Source organism: Ammospiza caudacuta, chromosome 27, assembly GCF_027887145.1.
Source record: "Ammospiza caudacuta isolate bAmmCau1 chromosome 27, bAmmCau1.pri, whole genome shotgun sequence".
NCBI classification, from domain to species: domain Eukaryota; kingdom Metazoa; phylum Chordata; class Aves; order Passeriformes; family Passerellidae; genus Ammospiza; species Ammospiza caudacuta.
The window spans coordinates 3,529,710-3,557,397 of record NC_080619.1 but is presented as its reverse complement, the minus strand read 5'-3'; the positions used below and the strand labels follow the sequence as shown (position 1 = coordinate 3,557,397).

The 27,688-nt window shown below is 48.8% G+C and overlaps 2 protein-coding genes and 3 pseudogenes across 2 annotated transcripts; 3 read left to right on the top strand and 2 right to left on the bottom strand.

Moving 5' to 3' along the window:
* Positions 1-2,432: 2,432 nt before the first annotated feature.
* On the bottom strand, positions 2,433-3,200 carry LOC131568481 (feather keratin Cos1-2-like; annotated as a pseudogene).
* Positions 3,201-5,089: 1,889 nt separating this feature from the next.
* LOC131568693 (feather keratin Cos1-2-like) lies at positions 5,090-6,184 on the top strand (annotated as a pseudogene).
* Positions 6,185-9,586: 3,402 nt separating this feature from the next.
* LOC131568669 (feather keratin Cos1-2-like) lies at positions 9,587-10,344 on the top strand (annotated as a pseudogene).
* Positions 10,345-21,641: 11,297 nt separating this feature from the next.
* Positions 21,642-23,388, bottom strand: LOC131568692 (feather keratin 1-like). The gene is made up of 2 exons (XM_058820802.1): positions 23,254-23,388; positions 21,642-21,968 (listed from the first exon to the last, which is right to left on the bottom strand). The coding sequence occupies exons 1-2, from the start codon at positions 23,386-23,388 to the stop codon at positions 21,642-21,644; spliced, it is 462 nt and encodes a 153-aa protein (XP_058676785.1).
* A 3,015-nt stretch (positions 23,389-26,403) lies between these two features.
* Positions 26,404-27,322, top strand: LOC131568466 (feather keratin 1-like). The gene is made up of 2 exons (XM_058820545.1): positions 26,404-26,527; positions 26,996-27,322. The coding sequence occupies exons 1-2, from the start codon at positions 26,429-26,431 to the stop codon at positions 27,320-27,322; spliced, it is 426 nt and encodes a 141-aa protein (XP_058676528.1). The 5' UTR covers positions 26,404-26,428.
* The last annotated feature ends 366 nt before the right edge of the window (positions 27,323-27,688 follow it).

The window sequence follows — 27,688 nt, the reverse complement described above, 5'->3', positions numbered from 1 at the left end:
TCACCTGTGAACACCAGCAGTGTATCTGTGACCTGGTCTTTCCTTGGTATTCCTGAGTCCTCTCCCCCCAGAGTTGCTCCCTACATGTCTTCAGCAGAGTTCTGAGTTGATGGTATTTTTATGGCCTTTTATGAATATATAGAATTTTGCTTGGCTCCATGCAGCCACGCATGAGCACACGAGTCAGTCTGTGTGTGCGGGTGTGTGTGCATTTGTATGTGTGTAAACCTCATCATGAGGGCACATGAAGATTCCCTCAGTCAGCCCTGCCCTTGGTGTGTCCTTCAGCACCACAGAGTAGCCAGGTATCTTTGCCAGAAGAAGCCAATCTACAACTGAATGGTGCTTGCAGGGAAGTACCTGACATAGAACTGAAACAGCCTCTGTCTCCTTCATCCTCCATTTCTTGCTATATGTTCCAAGAATGTCATCCTACCTCTGCAGATTTTCAATCTTTAATTGAAAATTAAGGGATAAAAGGGACAATATCCAGCCCCGGGGTGCCTAGCAAGCTGCCAGAAGCATATTGTTAGCTTAAAACAATTTTCATATATACTTTTTCATTAAATTCGTTACATACATATTCATGAGGGTTATACATATTCAAACATTCCTGTGAGTTCTTTTACATGTTCTGAGAACTCTTTAGCTTTGTTCGACCCTTGATCTGTCATGCAATAGTGTAGATTTGATTTCTTGGAGTTGTATATATCATTTCCTCACAATATATATGCCATTTTCTTATGTGTATGCCATTTCCTCACAACAACAAACAGAGAATTATTGATCACCACACAGTCAATGGCAGGAGTCTTTTTCACATCCCTTCTTTTAGTGTTATCTATATGGTTCCTTCTATGTTATCTAATCATACAGACAGTTTTAGATAATTCCATATACTTATCTGAGTTTTCTCACTATTGTCAGCTAGTTACAAAGATAAAAATGTTCAGTAAGAGTTAATATTACAAAGTCTTTATTTTAATATTTTGTGAAAGCCAAAACTATAATATATTTATCACACTAATATATATAAACTACACATGGCCAGAGCATTGGCCACAAAAGCTGACAAATTATACTATATACAAAACCAGTTAAAAGTGATTAAAAATTGTACTAGATCAATATTGTTGTGATTAATACTAATCTGCAAAAGCTAATACATAACAGCAAAAGCCCACAACTCTCCAGTTATTTATAACACACATAATTCTCCAAGGCTATATTGTTCCATTAATTTGGTAAGAGTAAAATGCTGTTCTGTTCTGCTGTTCTTATCAGGCATTCAAACATTTGGCCTTGATTTCAGGGCCTCGTGGCCTCAGGGAGTAGTGGAGAACTCCAGCATTAGCTGGCATCATCGCACAGGGAAACCACCCACTGTCTCTCCTCTTGAAGGGTTTTCATTAAAAGCAAGCTTCCTGGCAAAGTGGTTTGGCCTTTGGCAGATGCAGCCTTTCATCTGCAGAAGCTGCAGCTCCCTGCTCTGACTCCTGCCAAGTTCAGATGTTTGCTATCAGTGTTCCCAGGCAACCTGCAGCTTTCCTTTCCCCAGAGGCTTACATTCCTGAAAAGGCCACTATCCACATCTGAACCCAGTCCCTAAGCCAATTCCTTCACTGCTTTTGAGCTTGAGCATTTTGGAATCCTGAGTACTTCCCTCTCCTTAATGAAGGCAAGGTGCTACCTCAAGTGTGCTCAACTTGATTGGCAGATGCTGATCCCAAATTCTGCACCACCTCAGCCCTGCATGTCTGGACAGCAGCTGGGTCCTGCCAGGTGCTGAAGGACTCTGTGAGGTACCAGTCTCATCTGCCTTTGACCACATGTGCTGCTCATGGGCCCTGGACTGGGTAATGCAGGGGAGGAGAAGGAAGAGATGAGGCTGTGGGCTGGTCCCAGACATTGCTGTTTCCCTTCCCCATTCCTGCCACCCTTTGGAGCCATCTTTTCCCTGTTTGCCATTGGATGTGGAGTAGCCAGGGATGTTCTTCATCAAGTCCAATGGAAAAGGAAGACAGGAAAACCCACTATAGGGAGTCCCACGTGCTCCCCATCCACTTTTACCCTATGCAGACTGCAATATTTTCCATAAAAAAAGGAAGATATGGAGGCCAACGCTTGGATGCAAAACAACTTTATTGAGCGTAAAGTGGAGAAGGAGGTGGCTCACAGAGGCCAAGAGGAGCAGCCACTAGGATGCAGTGGAGCTCATGCAGGGTGTGCACCTGCCTGCCCTGCAGAGAGAGGGAGGGCAACATGGCCACACTTGCCTGGCCTAGGGAGACACAGACAGTGAATAAGAGAGAGGGGAGAGTAGAAGAAGGAAAGAAAAGCCTGCAGCTCTAAATACAATCTCCCAAAGCCCTGTCTGTGCCCAGAATGAGGTTCAGAGGTCTTTGGAGGTGCCAAGGATGTTGCCAGCAGATTTAGCAGGGACGGCACCTGCTGCCACCATAGCAGTTGGTGATGCAGGAGATGTCAAAGCCCCCAGAGCTGATGGGCACTCCGCCACAGCTGAGGATGTTGCCAACAGCAGCAGAGGTGGAGGATCCCACGGCGGTGTTCTGGGGGAAGGAGCTGAGGATGGGCCCAGGCAGGGTCACCAGCACAGGGGAGGGTTCAATGACAACGTGGGAGCTCTGGCACTGCCTGACACAGCACTCATTGCAGCTGCTGGCCAGCGGGCAGGGGCCACAGGGCTGGCAGCAAGGGTCACAGGGCTTGCAGCAGGACATGGCTCACGGTCACAGGTGCACCTAGGATGGAAGACAGGGAGAGGGACAAAGTGAGGACATATGAGAAGCAGCACGGCACCCAAACACACTGCAACCAAGGCACCTCCTGTCCCCCACTGCAGTGCCCAGCTCAAAGACCAGGAGCCACCTCAGCCAAGTCCCAGCCTCTCTCTGTCTGCACAAGACCTTCTCTCCCCTGCCCTCTGCCAGCACAAACAGCTCCCAGCCCTGGCTCTTGTAGCCCCTCTCAGCTGAGACCTCCAGCCAGGCAAGAGCTGCTCTTGAAGCAGCAGCTGCAGGAGCAGAAGAGGCTTCCCACTCACCTGATTCCTGAAGAGGAGGAGGAGGTGAGAGAAGTGGATGAGAGAGCAGAGACTTGGGCTGCCTTTTATAGCAGTCCTGCCCTGCCTCAGGCCCACAGGTACCTTCGTGGAAGCCATAATTTTCTGACCAGCTCATTTCAAATGTGCACCATCCCAGTTAATGGTAGGGCCTGTGTCCTGGTTTCCTGCACTGCATCCTTTTCATTTCCTGGCACATGCCATATTCTTTCCCCCTTGAGGTCTTTTGTAAGTGCTAGGAGGACAAGCCCAAGGATTTCCGGGAGGTAAACACATCCACACCTGCCAAATGCTCAGATCAAGGCCCGTTGGCATTCCATGCATTCAGCCGATGTGAACCTGTGTCATTCTTGTGGGTTTGTTTGTGTCAAAGTTGGCAGGAAATGGGCACCAGTTTTTTGCTTCTTGCCCAAGGACTGCCATGTGAGCGGATATGTTGTGTCAACAGAGACCCCAGGTGCTGACTTCTTCCTGTCCTCATAGGAGTGCACATAATTTTGAGTTGTTCCAGGCAGACCACTGAACTGAAGTCCCTGAATGGATCTTCTTATGCTGGAGTGTTTCTGGTGACTGGGATGGGACACAGGCTCCTCCTCTCCAGACCAATGCTGGATGCACTTGTACAGCTCATCTCCCTGGTGCTGAGTGAGGAGGTGGTTGCATCTCACAGCAAATGGGTGTTGAACTGAATTGACTGGGACGTGGGTTGTGCTCTGCTGTGAGACGTAGGACAGGCTCTCTTGTGTGGTACTGGGGAAGTCAAAAATCTTTGAGTCAAACTCCTTTCATGTTTAAGGACCAGGACCTCCATACCGCCCCAAAATTGCATGTCTAGCAACTGTGCATGGAAGAGTAGGAAAGTGTGACTTTTTTTAGGCTAACTGCCAAAATCATGCTGCTTTTTCATGATCAGTTCTGTTGAAGTTGATTTTTGGCAAAAAATAATTTGTGTTCTGACTGCAACCCCTCATTCTCTATCTTGTCGTGCTACTTAAACATGAAGGAAATAGAAGAGAACCAGGGCTGAGGCATCTTGCAGACAGCACATTCCCAACTCTTATCACACAGAGCACCTCTGGGACAGGAAAGGTTATTCACATGGGCTGGCAAGGTGGCACGGACGAGCCACCACCAGTTCCTGCAATGGTCCTCGAAAGAGAGCACCAGTCAGAACAACCCTTGCTCTCTCACTGCAATTGCAATCCCATCCTGGGACAGTTCCATAGCAGAAGCTCTTTCCTCCACCATTTCCTCTTCTCTGAGGCAATAATCCCAGCCCCTCACAGCAAGAGGATTTTTTCCCATCTCTGGCTGCATGGGGAAAATTGGGATGCCAGGGGAGAACTGAGGCCCCTTCCTGCAGAGCTCAGCCTTGCACCAAAGGGTGCGAGGTCCTCCTGCCTGGATGCCAACACAGGAGAATTCTACTTTGCGTCTATCCCTCACTCCCACCTCTCCTGAAGCGTGGAGCTCATAGGGAACACCCTTTAATGCTCAAACCTCAGAAATCTGGGACCACAAAGACAGTGGAGACTTCTGAAAAGCCTGTCTGGGGAACACAGAGTGGACTGGCCAGAAGAGAGGGTCAGTGAGGGATGGATGTTTGGGAAAAGAAAACAATAGAGTTACATTGGGGAACATTTGTTGAAGACACTGACAATGAAAAAAATAAAACAGGATATTGAGAAACAGAAAAAAAAGAAAAAAAATGCAACCCCTTCTCCCCCGAAACAGCCCTTGAATTAAGTTCAGTGTCCTTGACCATGGCAGGGGGGGTTTGGACTAGATGATCTTTAAGGTCCCTTCTCAGCCTTAACATTCTATGATTCTTTGAGTCCATTATTCAGTCCATCCACATCTCTTTCTTAAAGATTCAAGTTCCATCCTTCATTAATGAATCTCCTATATCTTCCAGCCCTGCATGGCACTGTGGGCTGTGGAATGGAGGAGTTTTAGTCAGAGCACAACTGTTCTTTTCTGCCTCCTCACATTTTTTTCTGTTCCAGGATGAGCTCTTCCTACAGGCTGCAGTCCTTCAAGGTAGGTATGATGCCAATACAGAAGAACTCTACTTTGCCACTATGGTTTTGCCATATTTTTATATGAACAAACCCATAGAAATTACACCGCTTTACATTACGTGCCTCCATGGGATGCCACCAGCCCAGGACTTAGGCATTCTGCCTGTTTTTATGATCCCAGAAATTCTTGGGCCTCTCATCTCAGCACTTAAAGAAGAATTCATATAGGAAAGCATGTGGCATGTGCCAGGAAATGAAAATGAGGCATTATAGGAAGCCAGGACACATCCGCCACCATTAACTGGGATGGTGCATATTTGACATGAGTTGGTCAGAAAATTATGACTTCCACAAAGTTCCCTGTGGGCCTGAGGCAGGGCAGGACTGCTATAAAAGGCAGCCCAAGTCTCTGCTCTCTCATCCACTTCTCTCACCTCCTCTTCAGGAATCAGGTGAGAGCAAAGCCTCCTCCTGCAGCTGCTGCTTCAAGAGCAGCTCTTGCCTGGCTGGAGGTCTCAGCTGAGAGGGGCTGTCATAGCGCAGGGCTGGGAGCTGCTTCTTCTGGGAGTGGGCAGGGGAGAGAAGGTCTTGTGCAGGCAGAGAGAGGCTGGGACTTGGCTCAGGTGGCTCCTGGGCTTTGAGCTGGGCACTACAATGTGGGGCAGGAGGTGCCTTGGCTGCAGGGTGTTTGGGTGCAGTGCTGCTTCTCATGTGTCTTCACTTTGTGCTTCTCCCTGTCTTCCATTCTAGGTGCACCTGTTGACCTCGAGCCATGTCCTGCTGCAAGCCCTGTGACCCTTGCTGCCAGCCCTGTGGCCCCTGCCCGCTGGCCAGCAGCTGCAATGAGTGCTGTGTCAGGCAGTGCCAGGACTCCCATGTGGCCATCCAGCCGCCTGCTGTGCTGGTGACCCTGCCTGGGCCCATCCTCAGCTCCTTCCCCCAGAACACCGCCGTGGGATCCTCCACCTCTGCTGCTGTTGGCAGCATCCTCAGCTGTGGCGGAGTGCCCATCAGCTCTGGGGGCTTTGACATCTCCTGCATCACCAACTGCTATGGTGGCAGCAGATGCCGTCCCTGCTAAACCAAACATCCTTGGGCACAAACCTCCAAGACCTCAGAACCTAGTTCTGGGCTGAAGATAGAGCTTTGGGACATTGTATTTCCATCTTCAAGCCATCATTCCCTTCTACTTTTCTTTCTCCTCTGTTTGCTCTCTGTGTCTCCCCAGATCAGTCTAGTGGGGACATGTTGCCCTGCAGGTTGGGCAGATGCACACTCTGCAGAAGCTCCACTGCTCCTTAGTGGCTGCTCCTGGTGCTCTCTGTGAGCCACCCCCTTTTCTTCTTTCAACTCAATAAAGTTGTTTTGCATCCAAGCCTTGTCCTCCAAGTTCTCTTTCTTTCCATGGCAACTCCTCCAGTTTGCTCAGGACAAAAAGTGGAGAAGCAGAGGGTGGGAGTTCCTGCAGTTGATTTTACTTTCTGCCCTTTTGTCTTGTAGCTGATGAAAACGTACTTGGGTACTGCACAGTCAGTGGCCATCAGGTACAGCGAGGCTCCAAAGGGTACCAGGAGTGGGTTGGTGTGTGAATTGATACATCAAAGTCACCAAACCACGGCTGAAATGCAAAGAGTAGATTTATTTCATTACCTCATTAACTCAAGGGTCCCAAGGCACTGCCAGGCTGCAGAGACACATAAGAGAGGCACAGTGGCACCATTAGGGTCAGTCCAATCCTGCGTCAGAAAGCTGACATTACTTTATTAGAGAGCTGGATGCATGGGGATGTCTCTTTTAAGCATGCCCACTAACCTAACAGAACAGGTTGTATTCCAAAAATTAATACATATTCACATATTCATCCTTTTATAAATAATGTCCATATTTTAAATATATCCATGGACTTGTTTGAATATGGTTCCAGATCTTCTGATGAATCTTTTCTTTTTGAGAGTATCCCAAATATGTGGTCAGGTCATAAAGTACTACTCCATCATTCTTCAGTCTGACACACAAACCTCATTCTCATGTTGGGGTTTAGGATTTTTCTTTTGTTTATATCTCTCACGGATTTTTCTCCCATCTCTTGCCAAGAAACCATAACAAGAGATACTTAAGAGAGACAAAAGAAATTGCCACGGGAAGAATGCAGCTCTTAGCTGGGGAGTTTCTCTTGGAAGGGCAGAGATACTGCCAGATTTTGGCTGGGTTAAAGAGATTTGCAGCTCCTAACTCTCTTGGTCTCTTGGCATTTGGAGGAAAGCAGGCTGCAGTCACTGTGGGGGGAGTTCACCAGAACTGTGAGGCTCCATCTCCTGCTGACTTCTCCTACCTGAGTAGGAGACTGAAGTATGACTGAAGCTCTGCTTGTGGGGGTGGCCATTGCACTGGGACCTCCATCTCATTAGAGGGAGACCCTTTTCACCATCTGCTCATGTCCCTCAGGCAAAACTTAATCTCAGGCCCTTACCTGGGTCCTTTCCCCCTTCAGGATCCCGGGCTCTTTTTCCCTCCAGGAAAGCCTCTCCTGGATGTGTCTGGGAGCTGGGCTGCTGCTGATGCTGAGTTTCTGCTGCCTCTTGCTTGCTTCCCTGGGTGAGCTCATCCTGCTGTTCCAGCCGCCGTTCCGAGCTTCCTGCTGCAGCCCATTTCCCCATCCAGCCTCATTCTGAGATTCCCATTGAAGCCCATTTCGCCATCCAGCCCCATTCCAAGGTTCCTGCTGCAGCCCATTTCTCCATCCAGCCCTGTTCTGAGATTCCCACTGAAGCCCATTCCGCCATCCAGCCCTGTTCTGAGGTTCCTGCTGGAGCCCATTCCGCCATCCAGCCCGCCCACCATTACCGCGTGAGGGACCCGAGCTCGCGCCACAGCGCCCTCTCCTGGCCCCGGGGAATCACCGCACCCGCCCTGCCTGGCCGGGAGCCAGCAGTGCCCCTGCTGGCTGTGCCCGGAACTGCACCAAAGGGGAAAGCGCCTGCGGCCGAGAGAGGCAAGGACTGGGTGTGTGATTCTGTTTGGTGCTATTTGTTTGTTTGAGTTGTTATACATATATTTATTAGTAAAGGTCTGTTATTCCTTTTCCTACATCTTTGTCTGAAATCCCCTTAATTTCAAAGTTAACATAATTCGGAGGGAAGGGGGTCATTGACAAATGTTACACATTGCTTTTCTCTGCAGAGCCTGATTGTGGCAGACACTGATCCCAGCTTGTGGATCATCTCAAGCCCTGCATGTCTGGACAGCAGGAGGGCCCTGCCAGTACTGAAGGATTGTACAGATGTCATAAGGGTGTCATGTCTTTGACCACATGTGCTGCTTATGGACTGTCACTCATGTGCTGGGGTCAGGGAAGGAACAGGCGAGAGGCAGAATGGTAGAAAAGGCAAAGAAGGCTTTATTCAAAAGAACCGCTCGGTTTTTATAGAGTGGTACATTAGATTCTATTATATTGGCTAACTAACAGAAACGTCTTTCTCACGCACTGTCCTTGAGAGGAACAGAAAAATAAAGTACAAAAATACCACCTGCAAATTGTTTAGAGTCAACAAGTTATCACATCTTTCCAGCTCCCTAAAACTTCTCACAAGCCTCTGTGAGAAATGCTTGCCACTTCTCTCTCTCTGTCCCATGGCATCCACAATGGACCAGGTAATGGAGAGGAGCAGAAGGAAGGGATGAGGTTGTGGGCTGTTATCACCAAAATGAAGATTGTTCCTCATATTCACTGCTGCCACTCTTTGCATCCAGGGTCTCCCTGATGGCCACTGGCTGCAGAGTAGCCAGGGATGTCTTCATCAGCTGCAAGGGAAAAGACACAAAGTAAAATCTGCTACAGGGAATCCCACTTAGAGCTTCTCCACCTCTTTTCCTGAACAGACTGGAAGTGTTGCCACAAAACACATGATGAAAAAAAGTCCCAGTTAGGGATGCACAAATAATTTGGTGAGTCTAAGAAGAAAAGGAGGTGGCTCACAGAAGGAACCAGGAGCAGCCACTAAGATGTAGTGGAGTTCCTGTGGGGTGTCCATCTGCCTCTCAGGCTGAGGGAGACAGGGCAACACATCCCCTATAGACTGGCCTGGAGAAACACAGAGAGCAGGTGGAAAGAAGGAGATGAGTGGAAGAAGAAAACAACATGCCAAACCTCTGTCATGTCCCCTCACACTGGATTTCTTGGGCATGTGACCAAGAAGAACAAGACCAGAGCCTCTTTCCTGACAATTTTGCCACAAAAAAACTATTCAGAAATTACACAAGAGAACATCACCTGCCCACAAAGGATGCTGCTGGCACCTGATCAGAGACTTCTGTCTGTGCTGACGTCTTTCTGCCCCGGAAATCCTTGGGTTTATCCTGTCGGCACTTACAGAAGTAGCCTTTCATATAGGAAAGCAAGCGAAATTACCAGGAAATGAAAAGGCAGCAGCGCAGGAAAACAGGACACAGGCCCTACCATTAACTGGGATGGTGCACATTTGACATGAGCTGGTCAGAAAATTATGACTTCCACTAAGGAGCCTCTGGGCCTGAGGCAGGGCAGGACTGCTATAAAAGGCAGCCCAAGTCTCTGCTCTCGCATCCACTTCTCTCACCTCCTCCTCCTCTTCAGGAATCAGGTGAGTGGAAAACCTCTTCTCCGCCTGCTGCTGCTTCTTCAAGAGCAGCTCTTGCCTGGCTGGAGGTCTCGACTGAGAGGGGCTACAAGAGCCCAGGGCTAGGAGCTGCTTGTGGTGGGAGAGGGCAGAGGAGAGAAGGTCTTGTGCAGAGAGAGGCTGGGACTTGGCTCAGGTGGCTCCTGGGCTTTGAGCTGCAATGGGGGACAGGAGTTCTCATGCTTCCAAGGTGTTTGGATGCTGTGCTGCTTCTCATATGTCCTCACTTTGTCCCTCTCCCTGTCTTCCATCCTAGGTGCACCTGTGAGCCCGAGCCATGTCCTGCTGCAAACCCTGTGACCCTTGCTGCCAGCCCTGTGGCCCCTGCCCACTGGCCAGCAGCTGCAATGAGTGCTGTGTCAGGCAGTGCCAGAGCTCCCACGTTGTCATTGAACCCTCCCCTGTGCTGGTGACCCTGCCTGGGCCCATCCTCAGCTCCTTCCCCCAGAACACCGCCGTGGGATCCTCCACCTCTGCTGCTGTTGGCAACATCCTCAGCTGTGGCGGAGTGCCCATCAGCTCTGGGGGCTTTGACATCTCCTGCATCACCAACTGCTATGGTGGCAGCAGGTGCCGTCCCTGCTAAACCTGCTGGCAACATCCTTCGGCAAGAATGTCCAAGACCTCTGAACCTTGTTCTGGGCAGAGATAAAGCTTCTGGACATTGTAGTTGGAATGTTTGACCATCGGTTCCTTGTTCTACTCTCCTCTCCTTTTCTGTCCCTCACACCCCAAGGCGTGGGACACTCCCAGTGTGGACCTGCCATCCTTCCTTTGTCTGCAGAGCAGTACAAAGAACACCACATGGGAGCTCCATCTTAGTGGCTGCTCCTGGTGCTCTCTGTGAGCCATCTCCTTTTCTTCTTTAAACTTATTAAAATTGTGTTGCATTCAAGCCTCTGCCTCTGAGTCATCTGTTGTTCAGCAACTCCTCCAGTTTGCTCAGGAAAAAGATGGAGAAAGCAATTTTTGATGCTTGCTGCAGTGAATTTTATTTTGTGTCCTTTTCCTTTGGAGCTGATGAAGAACATCCCTGGCTACTTGGCATTCAAAGGCCATCATGGAGACTTTAGACATAGGAGTGGGGATGGGAAACAACAACACCTGGGACAGCCCACGACTCATCTCTTCCTCTCCTTCCTTCATTTCCTGGCCTTGGGCCTGTGGTCAGCACACCTGGGAACAAGGAGATGAGATCCAAGCCTCACACAGTCCCTCAGCAGTCAGCAGGGCCCAGCTGCTGCCCAGACATGCAGGGCTGAGGGGATTCACAAGGAAGGATTGGTAACACACTCAATCTGTGCAGCGGAGTCTCCATCAACGTGAATCCAACTCCTCCAAAAGGATCTAATGTTTTGTTCCAGGTGTCCATCTTCCCTGTGCAAGTGACTTGTGGCTTCACTACTAATGCCAACATTTAGGAATGTTTTCAGCTGTACTTCAAAATGTATGGTTAATCCTTGGCCTTTAGCTCCAGGCAATGGTGCAAATACCATTCCCTGAGTATCCATGTTCTCTTGGCTGCAGAAAATGAATTCCTCAAGGCTTTTCTGGGCTCCAAATACCAGCTCAGGTTCATAGGTCTCTGTGATGCATGAAACCTTCCTCCCATGCTCCTCCTGCCTGGATCTCCAGGCAGAGGCAGTGGCTTTGTCCATCTGATGGGATACTGGCTCACCTTTCTCTGTCCCAAAACCAAGGCTTCACCTGCTCCTATGAGACCTGCTGCCCAAGCACTGCTCTCAGTTGCCAGAACCAAACTATCTCCACTCCCATTTCGCTCTGTGTGTGACCCCCACGGGCAACCCCTCCACATGGCTCCATTACCAAAACCTTCTGCCCTCTGGAATAATCTTTATAGCCAAACTGGGGAGATACAAGCTGGAGAAGTGGAGTTTAAGCTGGCTGAAAATTCCACTAGGAGGATTCTCACCATAGCTAAATACTGCATCTCCCACACAGGCACCTTGATCCACTAAATTTGCATCACCAGAATATCTTGATTTTACCAGAAACAAAGGACAAAGGCTCAGACAAAAGAATACCGAAAGAAATGCCACTGTCTTGAGAGCTGATTAAAATCCTTCTGTTTACCATCTCCTGTGCCAGCAAACACAAACAAGGCAACAAAACAAGAAAAGCTCCCTAATTAACCACATGGGAAGGATTTACCCTCCAGTTCTTAATGAGTGGTGAGAAACATTCCACATTTCATTAGGGGCAGGGCCATGTGATGCCTTTAGGGGGATCATAGGTTTTAAAACCATTGCAGGCTGCCCAGGCATCAAGAGCTCTGAGTCTGATGCTACTGTACAAAAATTGTTCCTTTGGGATCTCTAGATGGACCCATCCATGCCAAGGGGATCCATTTCTGTATAATATCTCCTCAGGAGTACAGTGAAAAGCACAGATTCAATACCCATATAACACCCAAGGGAAGGATGAATAAAGAGGTAGGTAAAGGATGTTGTCGGTTTCTTATGAGATTTAAAGATTATTTGCATGACTTTCTCAAATATTTCCCATCCTTGCTGAGTACCCCTCATTCATCACAAACATTTCCCTGGCAGTCAAAACCAAATCTCCACCTGCAACACAAAGCCTGCAATCAGGTTTTCACACACAAGATGAGTTCTTTTCTACTCAGTCTTTTCCAGGTGGGGCCCTCACACCCTTACTTCATCCCAGAGCTCTGTAGTCACTCCAGAAACACTTTTGGCCATTATCCCTGGAGCCCACATCAAAGAGCAGCAAATGGTGTTGCTCCAAAGGCAGGGCAAGCTCAGCAGCCTTCTTCCTCAACAAGAAACATCTCGAAACATCAGGTCAGGTTAGGAAACTGCTGCTTAAGCTTCCTAATAGAGGGAGTCTCCTGAAGATGCAACAGGTATTTTCTCCTTCAAGGAGGAAAAATTGTTTGAGCACAGGTCCCTCTGGCAAATTCCCACATTTTGGGGAATTTTTGTCTTTTTGTCCTCACCAGTTTGCAGGTGACAGCACCTGCTCTGAAGTTAAAGTCCACAGGGGAGCAGTAGCCTTTTTTCTATTGCCAAAACTCATCTTCCAGCCTTCCGCCCCCTGAGCTGGTTGGTCCTGGTCCCCATCTGCCCTGCCTTTCTTGCTCTGTGCAGCTGAAGCTCTTGGCTCCATGGGACAGGCACTGGAAACAGATCCACTCAGGGCTTCCATGCTCAAGCTGGGCAGGATTTCTTGGCATTTCTCCTAATGCTCTTTGAAGCTTTATAACATGGAGAATGAAAGAGGCAGCCCAGCCTGCAGGGCCAGGCTGTGGGGATGGCCATCACATCCTGTTGTGATGAGTGCCAGAAATGTACAAACTCATTTGAGCTCATCTGCAGAGCATTGCATGCAAATTCATCCATGCCATGCATGCAAAGGAATTTATCATCCACCTAAGTGCATCCATCAAGCAAAAATGCCCTTGTGTGACCACTGTGGGTTCAACAGGCACAAGCCTGGCTGGGCTGGAGCACACCAAGGCACCGCATGGCCCAAAGATGGATTGGCTGAGGATCCCCAGTCATGGCCTGAAGAGTGGAAGAAGCCAAACAACCTGGGGAATCTCTTCCAAGTTGGTGAATGAAGGAAAAATATTGAAGCTCAGCAGTGCAGTTCAGCTGCCTGGAAGAGAAAAACCAGTAGCAATCAGGTGCTGGGAGGGAGAGAGGGAAAAGTTCATTGTGTGTCCTTTTGGGATCCATTTGGTGTCCAGACAAAGATTGCAGGGCTGAGAGGAGCTTGGCCTTTTGTCAGTGTGGTTGAAAACACCACCCCAGGACTGCCCCAGGCCACTGGTCCTGGTGTGTAGAGGGCTTTTACAGCAATTGGAGTGAGTGTTCTGCCCACAATTACATGCTCCTGTCCCAGAAATTTTAGGAAATCTCATTTTAACCTCAAAACAAACATCCAGGAGGGAAATATCATAGTGTAAACAAGGAAGTGAAAGGCACCAGGAACTTGGAACACAGTCTGTATCATCTGGGATGCCTGACATTTCAGAAGAGCATGTCAAAATTTTTCTGTCTGCTTGGGCAAACTTCCTGAGCCTGGGGCAGCATAAAAACCAATGCAGGTCCTTGGTGTCTCATCCACTTCACTCTCCTTTTTCTCCTTAAAAACAAGGTGAGTCTGCAGGCCCTTTTCCTTCTGTTACTCCCAGAGGATGAAGGCATTAGTCAGTGGACTGTTATTCTTTTTCCCATATCTTTGCCTGAAAGCCCCATAATTTCAAAGTTACAATAATATGGAGGGAAGGGGCTAACATTTTCCATTCCAAGGGAAGTTCCCACCTTCCTTGGCAGACATCTTTCAAACCAGGATATTTTTTACTCCCCTTACCTCCATTCTGCAGCAGATGAGATGGAACCCTGTTCTCTTCCATCTGTGTGAATGGATCCTGTGCTCTGGGCTCGACAGAATGTTCATGGGCTGTTATTTGCAGAGTGCTTGGGACATAAAGACAAGGATTATTTTTGCCATCCTACATAAATGGGCCATCTAAAAGAGCCCTGTGTGTCATCCCACTGCTGAGCATGACTGTGTGTTCTGATAGAGCTGCTGGCCTAGTTTGATTTTTTTTAATCCTTTCTACATTGTTTTTGCACTTTATCCAACTGGATCACAGTGCAAGGTTTATCTTTAGTTGTTACAGAGGGCTCGACTTCATAAATTAATTCAGTTGTTACAAATTGGCAGAGTTTAGAGTGAGGTGGTGTGGAGTTTGGCTTTACTGCATCAAACTTTTCTGACAATGAATAAAGGATGGGGAGATCATATAGAATGTAGTCTGCCTTCCACTCTACTTCATTAGCAAGGCTGGAAAACTCCTCATTCTCCAGCTCCACAATGAGACAGGGAGTTTGCAAATTTAATTCTCTTTCTATTTGGAAGAAGTCAAACAACTGGTTCTTCAAGTTTTCAGCCAATCTCTTTTTAGCATTCAATTCCTTTTCAGCTTTCTCTCCGAGGTGTTCGACTTCTAATTTGCAAAGCTTTAGTTAAGTAAAACAAAGACTAAATGCCTTGGATTTCATTGCTTGGCAACATGCTTCTCTCACCAAAATGACAGTGTGTTTTTCCTTTTCTATTACCATGTCCCACATTTTCTTGACTATACTGTGCCTCTGTAAATACTCTGTTTTGTCTGTTTCTCAAAATTTGCCATCCTGCCAACTACACCAAATTGTCACTGGTGAAGAGGGAGCTTCAGACAGAGTATTTTAGAGAAGTCCTGCTGAGTTGTGAGATGCAGAGAGAACACCCTGGCTTTCTAAATTCCTCCCCAAAGAGGAGCCTGGGTTAGGCTGCATCCAATCTTAGCCCTAGACTGGGAGTGGTTTAAGTCACTTTGTCCCACAGGATTAATAAGGGAAAATTTTAGATACATACATATACTTGTGTATATATATACACACACGAGTATATATATATAATATATATACACACACACACATATATATATAATGGTTATGTATATGTAAAATAAATTATTATGACAAATTGTTAGACAAAATATATTAATCAGAATTATTTACTACACATTGTAAAACCTAAAACTATTAGTACTGTGTAGAATAGGCTAATGTACTATATCAAAGCAATGATATTACAGCAATTACATTAAAGCCAGCAAAAATAAAGAACTATTGAAATAGATAATAGTGCAACTCAGCATACCAGGGCTCATGGGCAGATCTCTTTTACTTGACATAAAGGAGCAGTCTTGAAGGGACATTTCCACTCCAAGGCAGGAAAGTTCATACACACATGCAAGCAGGAAAATGTTAGAATAACCTATTGTCTAAAATTGGACTGGACTTCTATAGTACAGAGGGATTGACTCTCAGTCATGTGTCTGTCATTGCAGCAATGTAAGGATGTTGATTGCGGTTTGGTGAGCCCTCAATCCACTACTGATTGATGAGCCTGGCAAATAAGGCATTCTCCAAGTTGCTTGACCACATTACAGGGCAGAATATCCTGCCATAGTGTCTCATCCTTCCATGACTCCAGAGAGACCCAGGGCTCTCATCTGTGCCTGACACATCCCCCCAGAGCAACACCTTTCTCTCTGGCAGCTGGAGACAACATAGGGAGAGGGAAGGACCACACAGAGGCACAGGCTGGGATGCAGCAAAACTTTAATGAGTTGGAAGAGGGAAAGGAAGCCCTCTGAGTGGGTACCATAGTGCAGAGAGCACCAGAGGGATGAAGAAGACTCTGTCCCTTGGTCACAATGCAGTTCACACCTTGGATGTGACTTAGCCAGTGATCACAGAGAAGAAAAAGAAAGGAAGAAGAGCGGGAGAAAAAAGCAATTTAGTCAAGGTTTCAGAGAGCCCATACACCCCACCTCCAGTGCAGGTGAATGCTCAGTGCCTCTGAAAGCAATGGTCAGGATCTCCACGCTCAGTCCATTTCCATCTTCTGGGTTCTGGGGGTTCTTCTGTGGGGCAGCAGCTTCAGCAGACCCTGTTCCAGCGGGGCCTGGCGATGCAGGAGATGTCAAAGCCCCCAGAATTGATGGGCACTCCCTCAGAGCTCAGGATGCTGCCAGCAGCAGCAGAGGAGGAGGATCCCACCACAGTGTTCTGTGGGAAGGAGCTGAGGATGGGCCCAGGAAAGGTCACCACCACAGGGGAGGGCTCAATGACGATGGTGGAGTCCTGGCACTGCCTGACACAAGGCTCATTGCAGCTGCTGCCCAGGGGAGTGGGGCCACAGGGCTGGCAGGGCTGGTAGCAGGACATGGCTCTGAGTCACACGTGCACCTGGGAGACAAGAAAGAGACAAGACGGGGATGGTTGAGAAGACACCTCTCCACCCACCACAAGGGAGCCAAGACACAGCCTGGCCTGTGCAGGGAGGACCACACGACTCTTTGCCTGCTCCCCACCACTGGGCAAGGACAGACAGGACCACAAAAACACTTTCTTAGTCAACACAACAAGAGTTCCCCCAGCCCAGACACAGCCCCTCTACACACCAAAACCTCTCTCCACCTCCCCTCCCCAAACAGGCAGCCTCAAGCCCAGCATAGGACAGAGCCTCCAACTCACTTGCTTCCAAAGGAGAAGAAGGGCAGTGGAGTGGATGGGAGAGTGAAAAGCTGGGACGCCTTTTATACTGGTCCTGCACTGCCCCAGGTCCAGAGGAAGTCTCTCTGGAAACAATAATTTTCTGAGAAGCTCATTTCAAGTGCAAAACACTCCGATTAATGTGATGGGCTGTGTTTTGTTTTCCTGCATGGCCGCGTTTCCATTGCCTTCCTTGGCCACGCACGTTTCTCCCTGAAGGCTCCATTTTAGAGCTGATCATGGAAGCCCATTGACCTGTGGGACAGAAGCTCATTTGTGCCACCAGAAGATGAGTCTTGAGTGCCAGAGGCACTGCCTGCAGTCTGGGGACATTGGCTTAGGGCATTCCCATGGGCAGGAAGGGCCCTGAAGCTCCAAGCCTTGGAATGTTTGCTCATATGCTGAAGGGTTACTGAACGTGCTGATGGGCAACATCCCTTCCTCCCACCCTCCAAAATCTCTGATTCACATTGGCCATTGTCTTTGCAGGCTGGTCATCAGCACTGCTGCTCTCATTTCTTTTCCTTTTAATGCTGCCCTCAGAAGTCCTTGGTGCACTTGCTGTGCCTCATCCACTCCATGGACTCTCTCTGATATTCCCCTACAAACACAAACAACCTCATCATGAACTCATCCACTCCATGGACTTCCTCTGATAGTCCCCTACAAACACAAACAACCTCATTGTTTCCTTTCCCAGGATGCTCCAGCCTTGCCCACCTAAGAGATTTCTCTAGAGGTTTCTCTGAGTCTCCTCTGCCACACAAGCCCACAGCTGCTCAACTGGAGGCTCTTTTTTCAGTGGTGTTTTCACCACATCAAGGCCTCTTCTGCTTCTTACACTGAGTGGAAGCACAAGAACTAGGGAGGGGACAGCTGGGACAGCAAAGGCAATGGCCGGTATCAACCAGACATTTTGGAGGGTGGGAGGAAGGGATGTGGCCCATCAGCACATTCAGTAACCCTTCAGAATATGAGCAAGCATTCCAGGGCTTGGAGCAGCAGGGCCCTTCCTGCCCACAGGAGTGCCCCAAGCCAATGTCCCCAGACTGCAGGCAGTGCCTCTGGCACTCCAGACTCATCTTCTGGTGGCACAAATGAGCTTCTGTCCCACAGGTCAATGGGCTTCCATGATCAGCTCTAAAATGGAGCCTTCAGGGAGAAACGTGTGTGGCCAAGGAAGGCAATGGAAACGCGGCCATGCAGGAAAACAAAGCACAACCCATCACATTAATCGGAGTGTTTTGCACTTGAAATGAGCTTCTCAGAAAATTATTGTTTCCAGAGAGACTTCCTCTGGACCTGGGGCAGTGCAGGACCAGTATAAAAGGTGTCCCAGCTTTTCACTCTCCCATCCACTCCACTGCCCTTCTTCTCCTTTGGAAGCAAGTGAGTTGGAGGCTCTGTCCTATGCTGGGCTTGAGGCTGCCTGTTTGGGGAGGGGAGGTGGAGAGAGGTTTTGGTGTGTAGAGGGGCTGTGTCTGGGCTGGGGGAACTCTTGTTGTGTTGACTAAGAAAGTGTTTTTGTGGTCCTGTCTGTCCTTGTTCAGTGGTGGGGATCAGGCAAAGAGTCTTGTGGTCCTCTGAGACAGAGTAGAAATTCTCCAGAGTAGAAATCCATTTTGATTTAGGTGAAATGTATATCTTTGAGTCTGTGGTTAGAAAACATAGCTATGTAGCCTGACTGCAAGGCCTAGGCTCAGGGAAACTGATTCAATGAAGGATAGAGATAAGTAGGGGAGAGAGAGGGTGATAAAGAGAGACAGGGAAACTGCTGTGAGAGCAGGTCGACCTGACCTAGGAATTCTTTCTGATAAAGAAGAACTAGTGCGGAGTTCATAATAATGAATATGTATGAACCTATTGTGAAATTGTATGCATATGTATTTGAGAGGGGGATAAAAAGGGACCTGACGTCCCCAGAAGTACACGTCTTTTAAGGAGAGCAATCTCCACATGCGTCCGGCGCTGTAATAAACATACCGGCTTTACAACTTCCACAAAATTGTGGACTTTGGGTTATCTCCACAAAACACCTCCCTTCACTGGCTGCATCTCCCAGGCCAGGCTGTGTCTTGTCTCCCTTGTGGTGGGTGGAGAGGTGGCTCCTTAACCATCCCCATCTTGTCTCTTTCTTCTCTCCCAGGTGCGCTGAGACTCAGAGCCATGTCCAGCTGCCAGCCTTGCCCCCCTTGCTACCAGCCCTGCACCCCTTGCAACTGGCCCTGCAACCCCTGCTTTCAGCCTTGCAACCCCTGTTACCAGACTTGCAACCCTTGTTTCCAGCCCTGTGGCCCCACTCCCCTGGGCAGCAGCTGCAATGAGCCCTGTGTCAGGCAGTGCCAGAGCTCCACCATCGTCATTGAGCCCTCCCCTGTGCTGGTGACCCTTCCTGGGCCCATCCTCAGCTCCTTCCCACAGAACACTGTGGTGGGATCCTCCTCCTCTGCTGCTGCTGGCAGCATCCTCAGATCTCAGGGAGTGCCCATCAGCTCTGGGGGTTTTGACCTCTCCTGCATCACCAGGCCCCGCTGGAACAGGGTCTGCTGAAGCTGCTGCCCCACAGAAGGACCCCCTGGAACCCAGAAGATGGAAATGGACTGAGTATGGTCATTTACAGTCACTGAGGATCCATGGCATTTGGGAAGAGCTGTGCCTGGGCTCTCAAACCATGTCCTTTGTCTAACTTGCCTGTTTCCCTCCTGTTCTTTTTTTGTCTCTGCTCTCATGTCCTCCCCTGGGCTGTGATCACTGGCTAAGCCCCATCCAAGGTGTGACTGCACCCATGGCCAAGGGACTCGTGGCCAAATCTCCTACATCCCCCTGGTGCTCCCTGCACTATGGTGCCCACTCAGAGGACCTGCTTTAATTCTTAATTAAAGTTTTTCTGCATCCCAGCCTGTGCCTCTGTGTGGTCCTTGTCTCTCCCCAGCTGCCAGAGAGAAAGGTGGGTGTGGGTCTTCTGTTTCACATCAGCAGATTTAGTTTGGATATCAGGAAAAGAGTCTTTCCCTAGAGAGTGGTCAGATATTGAACAGGCTCCCCAGGGAATGGTCACAGTCCCAAGGCTGCCAGAGCTCAAGGAACATTTGGACAATGCTCTCTGGCACAGGGTGGGATGGCAGTGGTGTCTGTGCAGGGCCAGGATTTGGACTTGGTGATTCTTGTGAGTGCCTTCCAGCTCAGGGTACACCACCATGATATTTTCTGAAAAATCTCTTCACCAGGTTTTCTTCTCCTGGGAAGCTGGGAAGCCTCAGCTTCTCCATGTTTTGCTCCTCTGGAATGTGATCTGGAGATTGTTTACCCAAACATGTGATTTGTTTTTAATTAATGGCCAATCACAGTCCAGCTGTGTTGGACTCTGAGTCAGTCACGGGTTTTTATTATTCATTCTTGTTTAGTCTTCTGATGTATCCTTTCTCTTTCTTTAGTATAGTTACAGAATAGAATAGAATAGAATAGAATAGAATAGAATAGAATAGATCAGCCTTCTGAGAAACATGGAGTCAAATTCTCATCTCTCATGTTATCCTGGGGACCTCACAACACCACAAGGATTTTCTTGTGGTGATTCTATGAAGCTGGGCTCCAGGTGCAGTTTCTATTTCACCTCCACAGACAGACACATCCAGTCAATGAATCTTGTTCTGATGGCAGTCACTCTTCAGAGGATGGACAAAGGGGTGAAAAGATTCTGTGGTGGAAATTTTATCTCTCCATTTGCCAAGACCATACATCCTTGTAGATTATACTTGCCTACATTGACCTGGTCTCACTGCACTGTTCCAAGGGCTGAAAGAAACTGTTGAAGACTCCACTAAGTCCAACAATTCAGTGACAAAACTTTTTTGGTCTTTGCAGAGGTTTTTATGCCACAAAAAAAGGGAGGGATTGTTTCCAGGTGGAGCATTTAATCATAAGTAAAGGGATTCTGGCATGTGTGTTTTGTGTGTAGTGACAAAGAAATGGAAATTTCATGGCATAGAAAGGATTGGCAGATATGGACCAAGTTATCCTGGACCAAGTTATCCAAGTTATCCAGATATGGACCAAGAGAAAGAGTGGTGCTCCAAGTGAACTTTCCATCCACAAAGATTAAAGCTGGCCCTGGACGCCATTAGCAATAAAATCCCTTTGGCATCTGGAATGTCATCATCCTGCAAGTTTTGCAAGATTTAGAAAGCAGAAATTAATCCAGTGTCTGACTAAGGAAACTTGCTGCAAGCCTGTGTTACCAGTCACTTCAAAGCCATCCCCAAACGCCTCCCAGAACAAAGACTGAGCAACATCTCTTTCCCTGGTTGTCTTGGGAGAGCATCTGCAGGAAAAAATGATACAGAAGCAATGGCTCAAACGCAGCATAACTTTAATGAGTCAAGAGAGAGAAATTAGGTAATTTCAAGCTATGATCATGGTGCAGTGAGCACGAGGGACAGATAAGAGATTGTGCCCCGTAGCTGTGGCTGAGAACCCTAGAAGGTTCTGAGAACCCTAGAATGTCCATCTGCCTGCCCTACAGAGGGAGCAGGGCCAGCAGGTGCTCTCCTGGCTAGATGTGTGGGACTCACAGCCCTGGGAGCACAAGGGAACAGGGACACAGGAGGGAAAGGAGAGAGTGGCAGGGGACAGAGGCAGGGATGGGCTGTGCTTGCCAAGAGTCCTTCTGCAAGGGCTGCTGGGCTTGCTCAGCCCTCCAGGAAGCAACAAGCTGATACTCCATCCCCAGTGAAGAGCCATCCTGCTGAGTGCTTAGGTTCACACCCGGGAATCATCACCAGCAGCTTCAGCAGGGGAAGGACCTCCTGCCACAGAGGCCACTGCCCAGGCCAGAGAGGCCAAAGCCCCCAGAGCTGATGGGCACTCCCTGAGAGCTGAGGATGCTGCCAACAGCAGCAGAGCTGGAGGATCCCACGGCGGTGTTCTGGGGGAAGGAGCTGAGGATGGGCCCAGGCAGGGTCACCACCACGGGCGAGGGCTGGATGAACACGGTGGAGTCCTGGCACTGCCTGACACAGGGCTCATTGCAGCTGCTGCCCAGCGGGGTGGGCCCACAGGGCTGGCAGGGCTGGCACCGCGGGTAGCAGGACATGGCTTGGGGCTGCAGGCGCACCTGGGAGACAGAAAAGTGGGATAGAAAAGCACAAGTGAGTACAAGCCTGTAACACCACCAGAAAGGAGAGAATACAGCTCACACAAAGTGCTGGAAGGATCATAAGGAGGCCCACAGGCTTCTCCTTCTCTGTGGGGCCCCAGTCGTCCATTTTTCTGAGTCTGGACTGAACGCACTTGGGACAGTAATTCATGTTCAGACTCAGGTGTTTATTATTTCTTATCAGTAAAACAGTCTCACTACTGTGAGTTGGGCAGCTTTTCATTAGAAGGCACAAAATGACCAATAATCTCTGGTTACAAGGTCTTTTAAGACTAAACTCTCCAATTAAGAACTGACACCTGCGGATGCCATGGGACAGAGAGAGGAATGGCAAGCATTTCTCACAGCAGGCTGTGAGAGGTTTTAGGGAGCTGGAAAGATGTGATAACTTGTTGACTATAAACAATTTGCAGGTGCTGTTTTTCTACTTTCTTTTTCTGTTCCTCTCAAGGACAGTGCATGAGATGGATGTTTCTGTTAGTTAGCCAATAGAATAGAATCTACTGTACCACTCTATAAAAACCACACGGTTCTTTTGAATAAAACCTTCTTTGCCTTTTCTACCATCCTGCCTCTCACCTCTTCCTGCCTCAATCTCAGCACACGAATGGCAGACACCTAGATTATTTTCCCTTTTAACCCAATAACTGATCCCAAAGTGGACTTTTCTGCCCAATTACAAAATGCCACCCAAATCCATGAAGAAGGAGGAAGAAGAACCATGAAGAAGAAACCCCGGATGACACTCTGTGCCCTCTTGCATCCATCCACAACATTCTAAAAATCCCAAAACCTCAATTTCTAACGAAGGGATGCACATACAGTACTCTATAATCTATTTTACACTTTTGTGGATTCTAGTCTATCTTGAAGTTTAGTTTTCTCCATGAATGAGGGTCCAAGTCAGTGCTTCCCTGGGCACAAGGACATGCCAGAGCAGACAGAAAAATATTCCTAGTGCCCTGGGTTTCCACAGCTCTCCAAAAAAGACCTGCAAAACACAACCAAGCTCTGGGAGATCCCTTCCTAGCCCAAGCCACAGGAGACACCTAACTGAGCTCCAAGCTCTCTCCATGTCCCCCCTTTTGCACCTTTCCCTGTCCCACAGAGAGCAAGGGAATAGTATAGAAAGCAAGGACCCCAGAACCAGGTATAGGACAAAGACACAACTTTGTGCTGGAAAATCCCATGGAAGCACAATGATGAGAATGAAGAAAAGAGGAATAAAGAGCTTCAGACTTACCTTGTTCCCAAGGAGACTGTGTGCAGGAGAGGAGTGGATGTGACAGTGAGGAGATGGAACTCCTTTTATAGTGCTCCTGTCCTGCCCCAGGCCCACAGTCACTGCATGAGGGCAGTAATTTTCCAACAGACTCATCTTCAAAGCAAAATATCCCACCTAATGCCCCAGGTTGTGCTTTGTTTTCCATCACCATTGCCAGTGCATTTCCTTGTTTCTGACGCACCCATTATGCTATGCAGGCTCCTTTCATGTTCCAGGATGACAGATCCAATGATTTTCCAAATGGATCATGCCCCTGTCACCAGAAGATGTACCCTCAGGTGCAGGAGGGGTCTGTGCAGATGTAGGACATGGAACTGGGAAATCTGGTGATGTTCTTTTCCAACCCCACTGCAGAAAGGCTTGGCTCTTCCCCTGCCAATGCAGGGGTCTGTCTTGGGTACACAAAGGCTCCTGTGCCTAATGAAATGACTTCTCCTTCTCCCTCAATCCTTTACAGATTTACTTGGAAGAGTCATCTCCTCTCATGGCAGTCTCTGGGAGTCTCATATGTCCATCAACATGAAGAAAGAAAATGTCATCCTTCCTAAGGACCATGATCACAATTCTGGTGTGGTCTCCCCTCACTACATGAGGGGTGTGTTGAGGCTTGGCACAGCACCTTGTTTGTCCCTCTCTCCTCCTCACAGTGCCAAGAGCTTTGGCTGCATGCCTTAAACCCTGACCAGCATGAGAGACTTTTGCAAAACATGTTGACTGCCCTGTGAGCCCCTGAAGCTGTGGGAGTGCTGGCAAGAAGCTCATGCTGTCAGCAATGGCTCTGGTGGCTGCCTGAAGCTGTGTACTCGGGTACAGCTCAGTTCTTGCACCACTTTTCATGGGTTATGGATGGATCTGCCCTTGCTGGAGGGCAATTGTGTCCCTGCAAGGGCCATGGGTCTGCAGACATCACACCCTCCTGGCTTGGCCTCACACCAAAAGGCTGACACACAGCCAGCCCAAAATTAGAGCATGAGTTGCTGCTGGTAGGGAGAGTCTCCCCCTGGAAATTTTCCTGCTGAAGGCATTCCCTTGCCCTCTGGGATGCATCCCAGCTGCCTCTGTCTCTGCAGGGCAGGGAAGTGCATCACTCCTTGATGTGGTTTGAGAGCAGGTTTGGTACCCAGGGCTTTTCTGAGTGCATCCCCTCCCTCAGTGTTCTGAGGTGCGTGGCACTGCAGGGCTATCACTGACAGCTCTCATTTATTAGGGAGCTGGACGAGTTCCTGCTTCCCCAAGGGTTGCTGGGCTGCTCTCTAAGCAAGTCTTTTTGGGCATGGCAAACAAGGTGTGCTGAAGCACAGATACCAAGAGAATACTCAATGCATAGGAGTAAGAGTTGCCTCCTCAAGCCAGGTCTCAGAAGCTCTTGGAGGGCTATTACTCACCCAGAATAGCTCAGCCACCTTTGGAAGCATAAAATCAGCACCATGGCTTCTGCTGCAATGTTGGAAACAAAAAGGTTTAATAAAAGGCAAAATAACAAAGCTCTTTACAGAGAAAAACCAATCCAGGTGCAAGAGGTTCTTGCTGCTGGTAAAACACCTCACAAAAGCTATTAATTTCTTTGTTCTCTTCTTTTTCTAGTGAATTGCTCAGGTGGGACTTTTTGGCCCCTGTCCAATTGGTTATCCTTAAATTTGAGGTGAAGTCCCCTAGGTCTATAAAATGTCTTTTTACCCAATTGAGGAGAGAAACTTCTGGGCTTCTTTCCTTTTAAAGGGGACAAAGGATAGTTTTGTCACTCCATCAACAGAGGGCACATTCCTATACACCATTGATGAGGGACCATTGATGAGTCCCAACCAGTGGGGAGATTTTTTTCTGCAACCCCTCCTATCCCTCCACAGAGCATTCAGGAGAGCTCCTCAACACAGCAAGGTGTCTTTGGCCAGCAGGATGAGGTTTGTGCATCCACTGCACCCTCCAAGCCTCTCCCCAAGGCATCTCTCACAAGAGAAAAGAGAGCTGAGGCTCTAGGACTGTAGCATAGTTCAGTCTCCAGCCCATACTGCTGGAAGAAGTTTTTAATTTCCAAGTGCAGATCTTGCTGTTTGTTCTTCTTGAGTGCTAGAGGGCCTCTGTGGCCCAGTTCTCCAGACAGTCATTAATTCACTTTATAGAAACCATGACCCAGAATACATTAGCAGGCTTTCACTGGTTGACTCTTGTCAGGCAGTCTTTTTTTTGACACCCATTCACTGCTGAGAAGGCTCCCCCACCTTCTCAGAACTCTTTTAGGGGATGCAGCAGCCTGGGAGATGTTGTAGGTGAAGACTGAGAGAGGCATTGTCTCCTCTATCTCCACACTTCTGAGATCACCTTCCATCATCTGAAATGGGCATCCCAGGATACTGTCAGATGCCATTTCCATAAGGGCCCAGGGCTGTCCCATGGTGCCCTCCAGAACCCCTGCTCTCTGCTGTGAAGCTCTTTAGCAGCAAATCATCTCCAGAAGGAGTTTTTTCTTCCCCCAGTAGAACTTGTGCAGGTAAACCTTTCCTGCTGGTGACTTTCCAAGTGGCCCAATCTCTTGACAGCAATTCCTGCTAGTAAAAACCAAGGCCAAGGATTACTTGAGTATCTCCACTTTTCCTGTAACCCTTGTCCTCAGTGAGGCTGCTCCAGTCAGCCTTTGGACTTCTCAGCTACCTGGAAGAATTTCTTGTACCCATCATGTATTTTGTCTGTTCTGGTTCTGCTGTATTCTATATTCTGTATTCTCTGTATTCTGCTCTGGTACATACCCAGCCAGGCTTTGATTGTCCCTAGTCCTGCATACTCAGACAAACTGGCAAACATTCTCCCCAGAAAAAAAAGCTCAATAATAGGAAGAGAGCTGAAAATTCTTGCTGCAAGGGGAGCTGCATAAAATTGCAATTCACTCCAAGCCAACACCCCCTGTGTTCATGGGACCCCACCACACTTCAAACACATCTTCTGCCTTCACTGACACAGCATCACCAAGGATATCCTTGGGTGCCTCATCTCAGCACATGAAAGCAGAGCAGGAATGTGGAAAATGAGGAAATTAAATGGCAGCACAGGTTGACAGAAACCAGAACACAACCTGCGCCACCAGGTAGAACATTTTGTTTTTGAGGTGAGTCTGCAGGAAAATTACTGCTGTCATGCAATGTCTGTGGGCCTGGGGCAGTGCAGGAGCAGTATAAAAGCAGGTCCTTCTCCTCACTCTCTCATCCATTCCTCTCACCTCCATCTCCTTCAATACAAGGTGAGTCTGAAGCTTTTTTCCTCTTTCTTGTCCTATTCCTCCAATGCACCTCAGCTCATATCTGCTCCACTCCTGCATGGGGTCTTGGAACTGCTGTCATGGGAGAGGGAAGGGGAGGAAGTTCTGTCATCATCAGAAATTTGGTTAAGTGTCTATGTGGGGTCCTATGTGGGGTCTTGGAACTGCTATAATAGGAGAGGGAAGGGGAGGAAGTTCTGTCACCACCAGAGGCTGAAATTTGTTAAAGTGTCTCATGGCAATGGGAGAGGAAGGAACCTCTTTGGGCTTGGTTGCTGTCCAGGGGGTTCTTTTGGGCAGAAAGGAATGGGATACCTGTGGATCTCACTGCAAAGTTCCCAGCTCTTTTCTCCAACTTGTCTTTTTTCTCTGACTTATCTCACTCTTAGTTGAGTGCAAGACTGCTCTTCATCCACAGTTTCTGTTCTGCTTCTCATTTCTCTCTCCCAGGTGCACCTGCAGCCCCTAGCCATGTCCTGCTACCCGCGGTGCCAGCCCTGCCAGCCCTGTGGGCCCACCCCGCTGGGCAGCAGCTGCAATGAGCCCTGTGTCAGGCAGTGCCAGGACTCCACCGTGTTCATCCAGCCCTCGCCCGTGGTGGTGACCCTGCCTGGGCCCATCCTCAGCTCCTTCCCCCAGAACACCGCCGTGGGATCCTCCAGCTCTGCTGCTGTTGGCAACATCCTCAGCTCTCAGGGAGTGCCCATCAGCTCTGGGGGCTTTGGCCTCTCTGGCCTGGGCAGTGGCATCTGTGGCAGGAGGTCCTTCCCCTGCTGAAGGAGCTGGTGATGATTCCAGGGTGTGAACCTAAGCACTCAGCAGGATGGTTCTTCACTGGGGATGGAGCATTGCCTTGGTGCTTCCTGAGGGGCTGAGCAAGCCCAGCAGCCCTTGCAGAAGGACTCTTGGCAAGCACAGCCCATCCCTGACTCTGCCCTCTTCCCCTCTTTTGTCTCCCTCTCCTTGCTCCTTTGCGCTCCCTGGGGCTGTGAGTCCCACACATCCATCCAGGAGAGGACCTGCTGGCCCTGCTCCCTCTCTGGATCAGGCAGATGGACATCTTCTGAGATCTTCACCACAGTTATCTGGTGCTCCTTTAACTCAGATTTATCTAGTTTTCATCTTTTGACTCATTAAAGTTCT

What these genes read in the sequence shown, in the direction of transcription:
- LOC131568692 (XM_058820802.1), bottom strand. Translation starts at nt 23,388, where the DNA reads ATGAGTCTGTTGGAAAATTACTGCCCTCATGCAGTGACTGTGGGCCTG. An exon ending in ACAGTCTCCTTGGGAACAAG is followed by an intron (nt 21,969 to 23,253) that starts GTAAGTCTGAAG and finishes TCTGTCTCCCAG; the next exon opens with GTGCGCCTGCAGCCCCAAGC.
- LOC131568466 (XM_058820545.1), top strand. Translation starts at nt 26,429, where the DNA reads ATGTCTGTGGGCCTGGGGCAGTGCAGGAGCAGTATAAAAGCAGGTCCT. An exon ending in TCCATCTCCTTCAATACAAG is followed by an intron (nt 26,528 to 26,995) that starts GTGAGTCTGAAG and finishes TCTCTCTCCCAG; the next exon opens with GTGCACCTGCAGCCCCTAGC.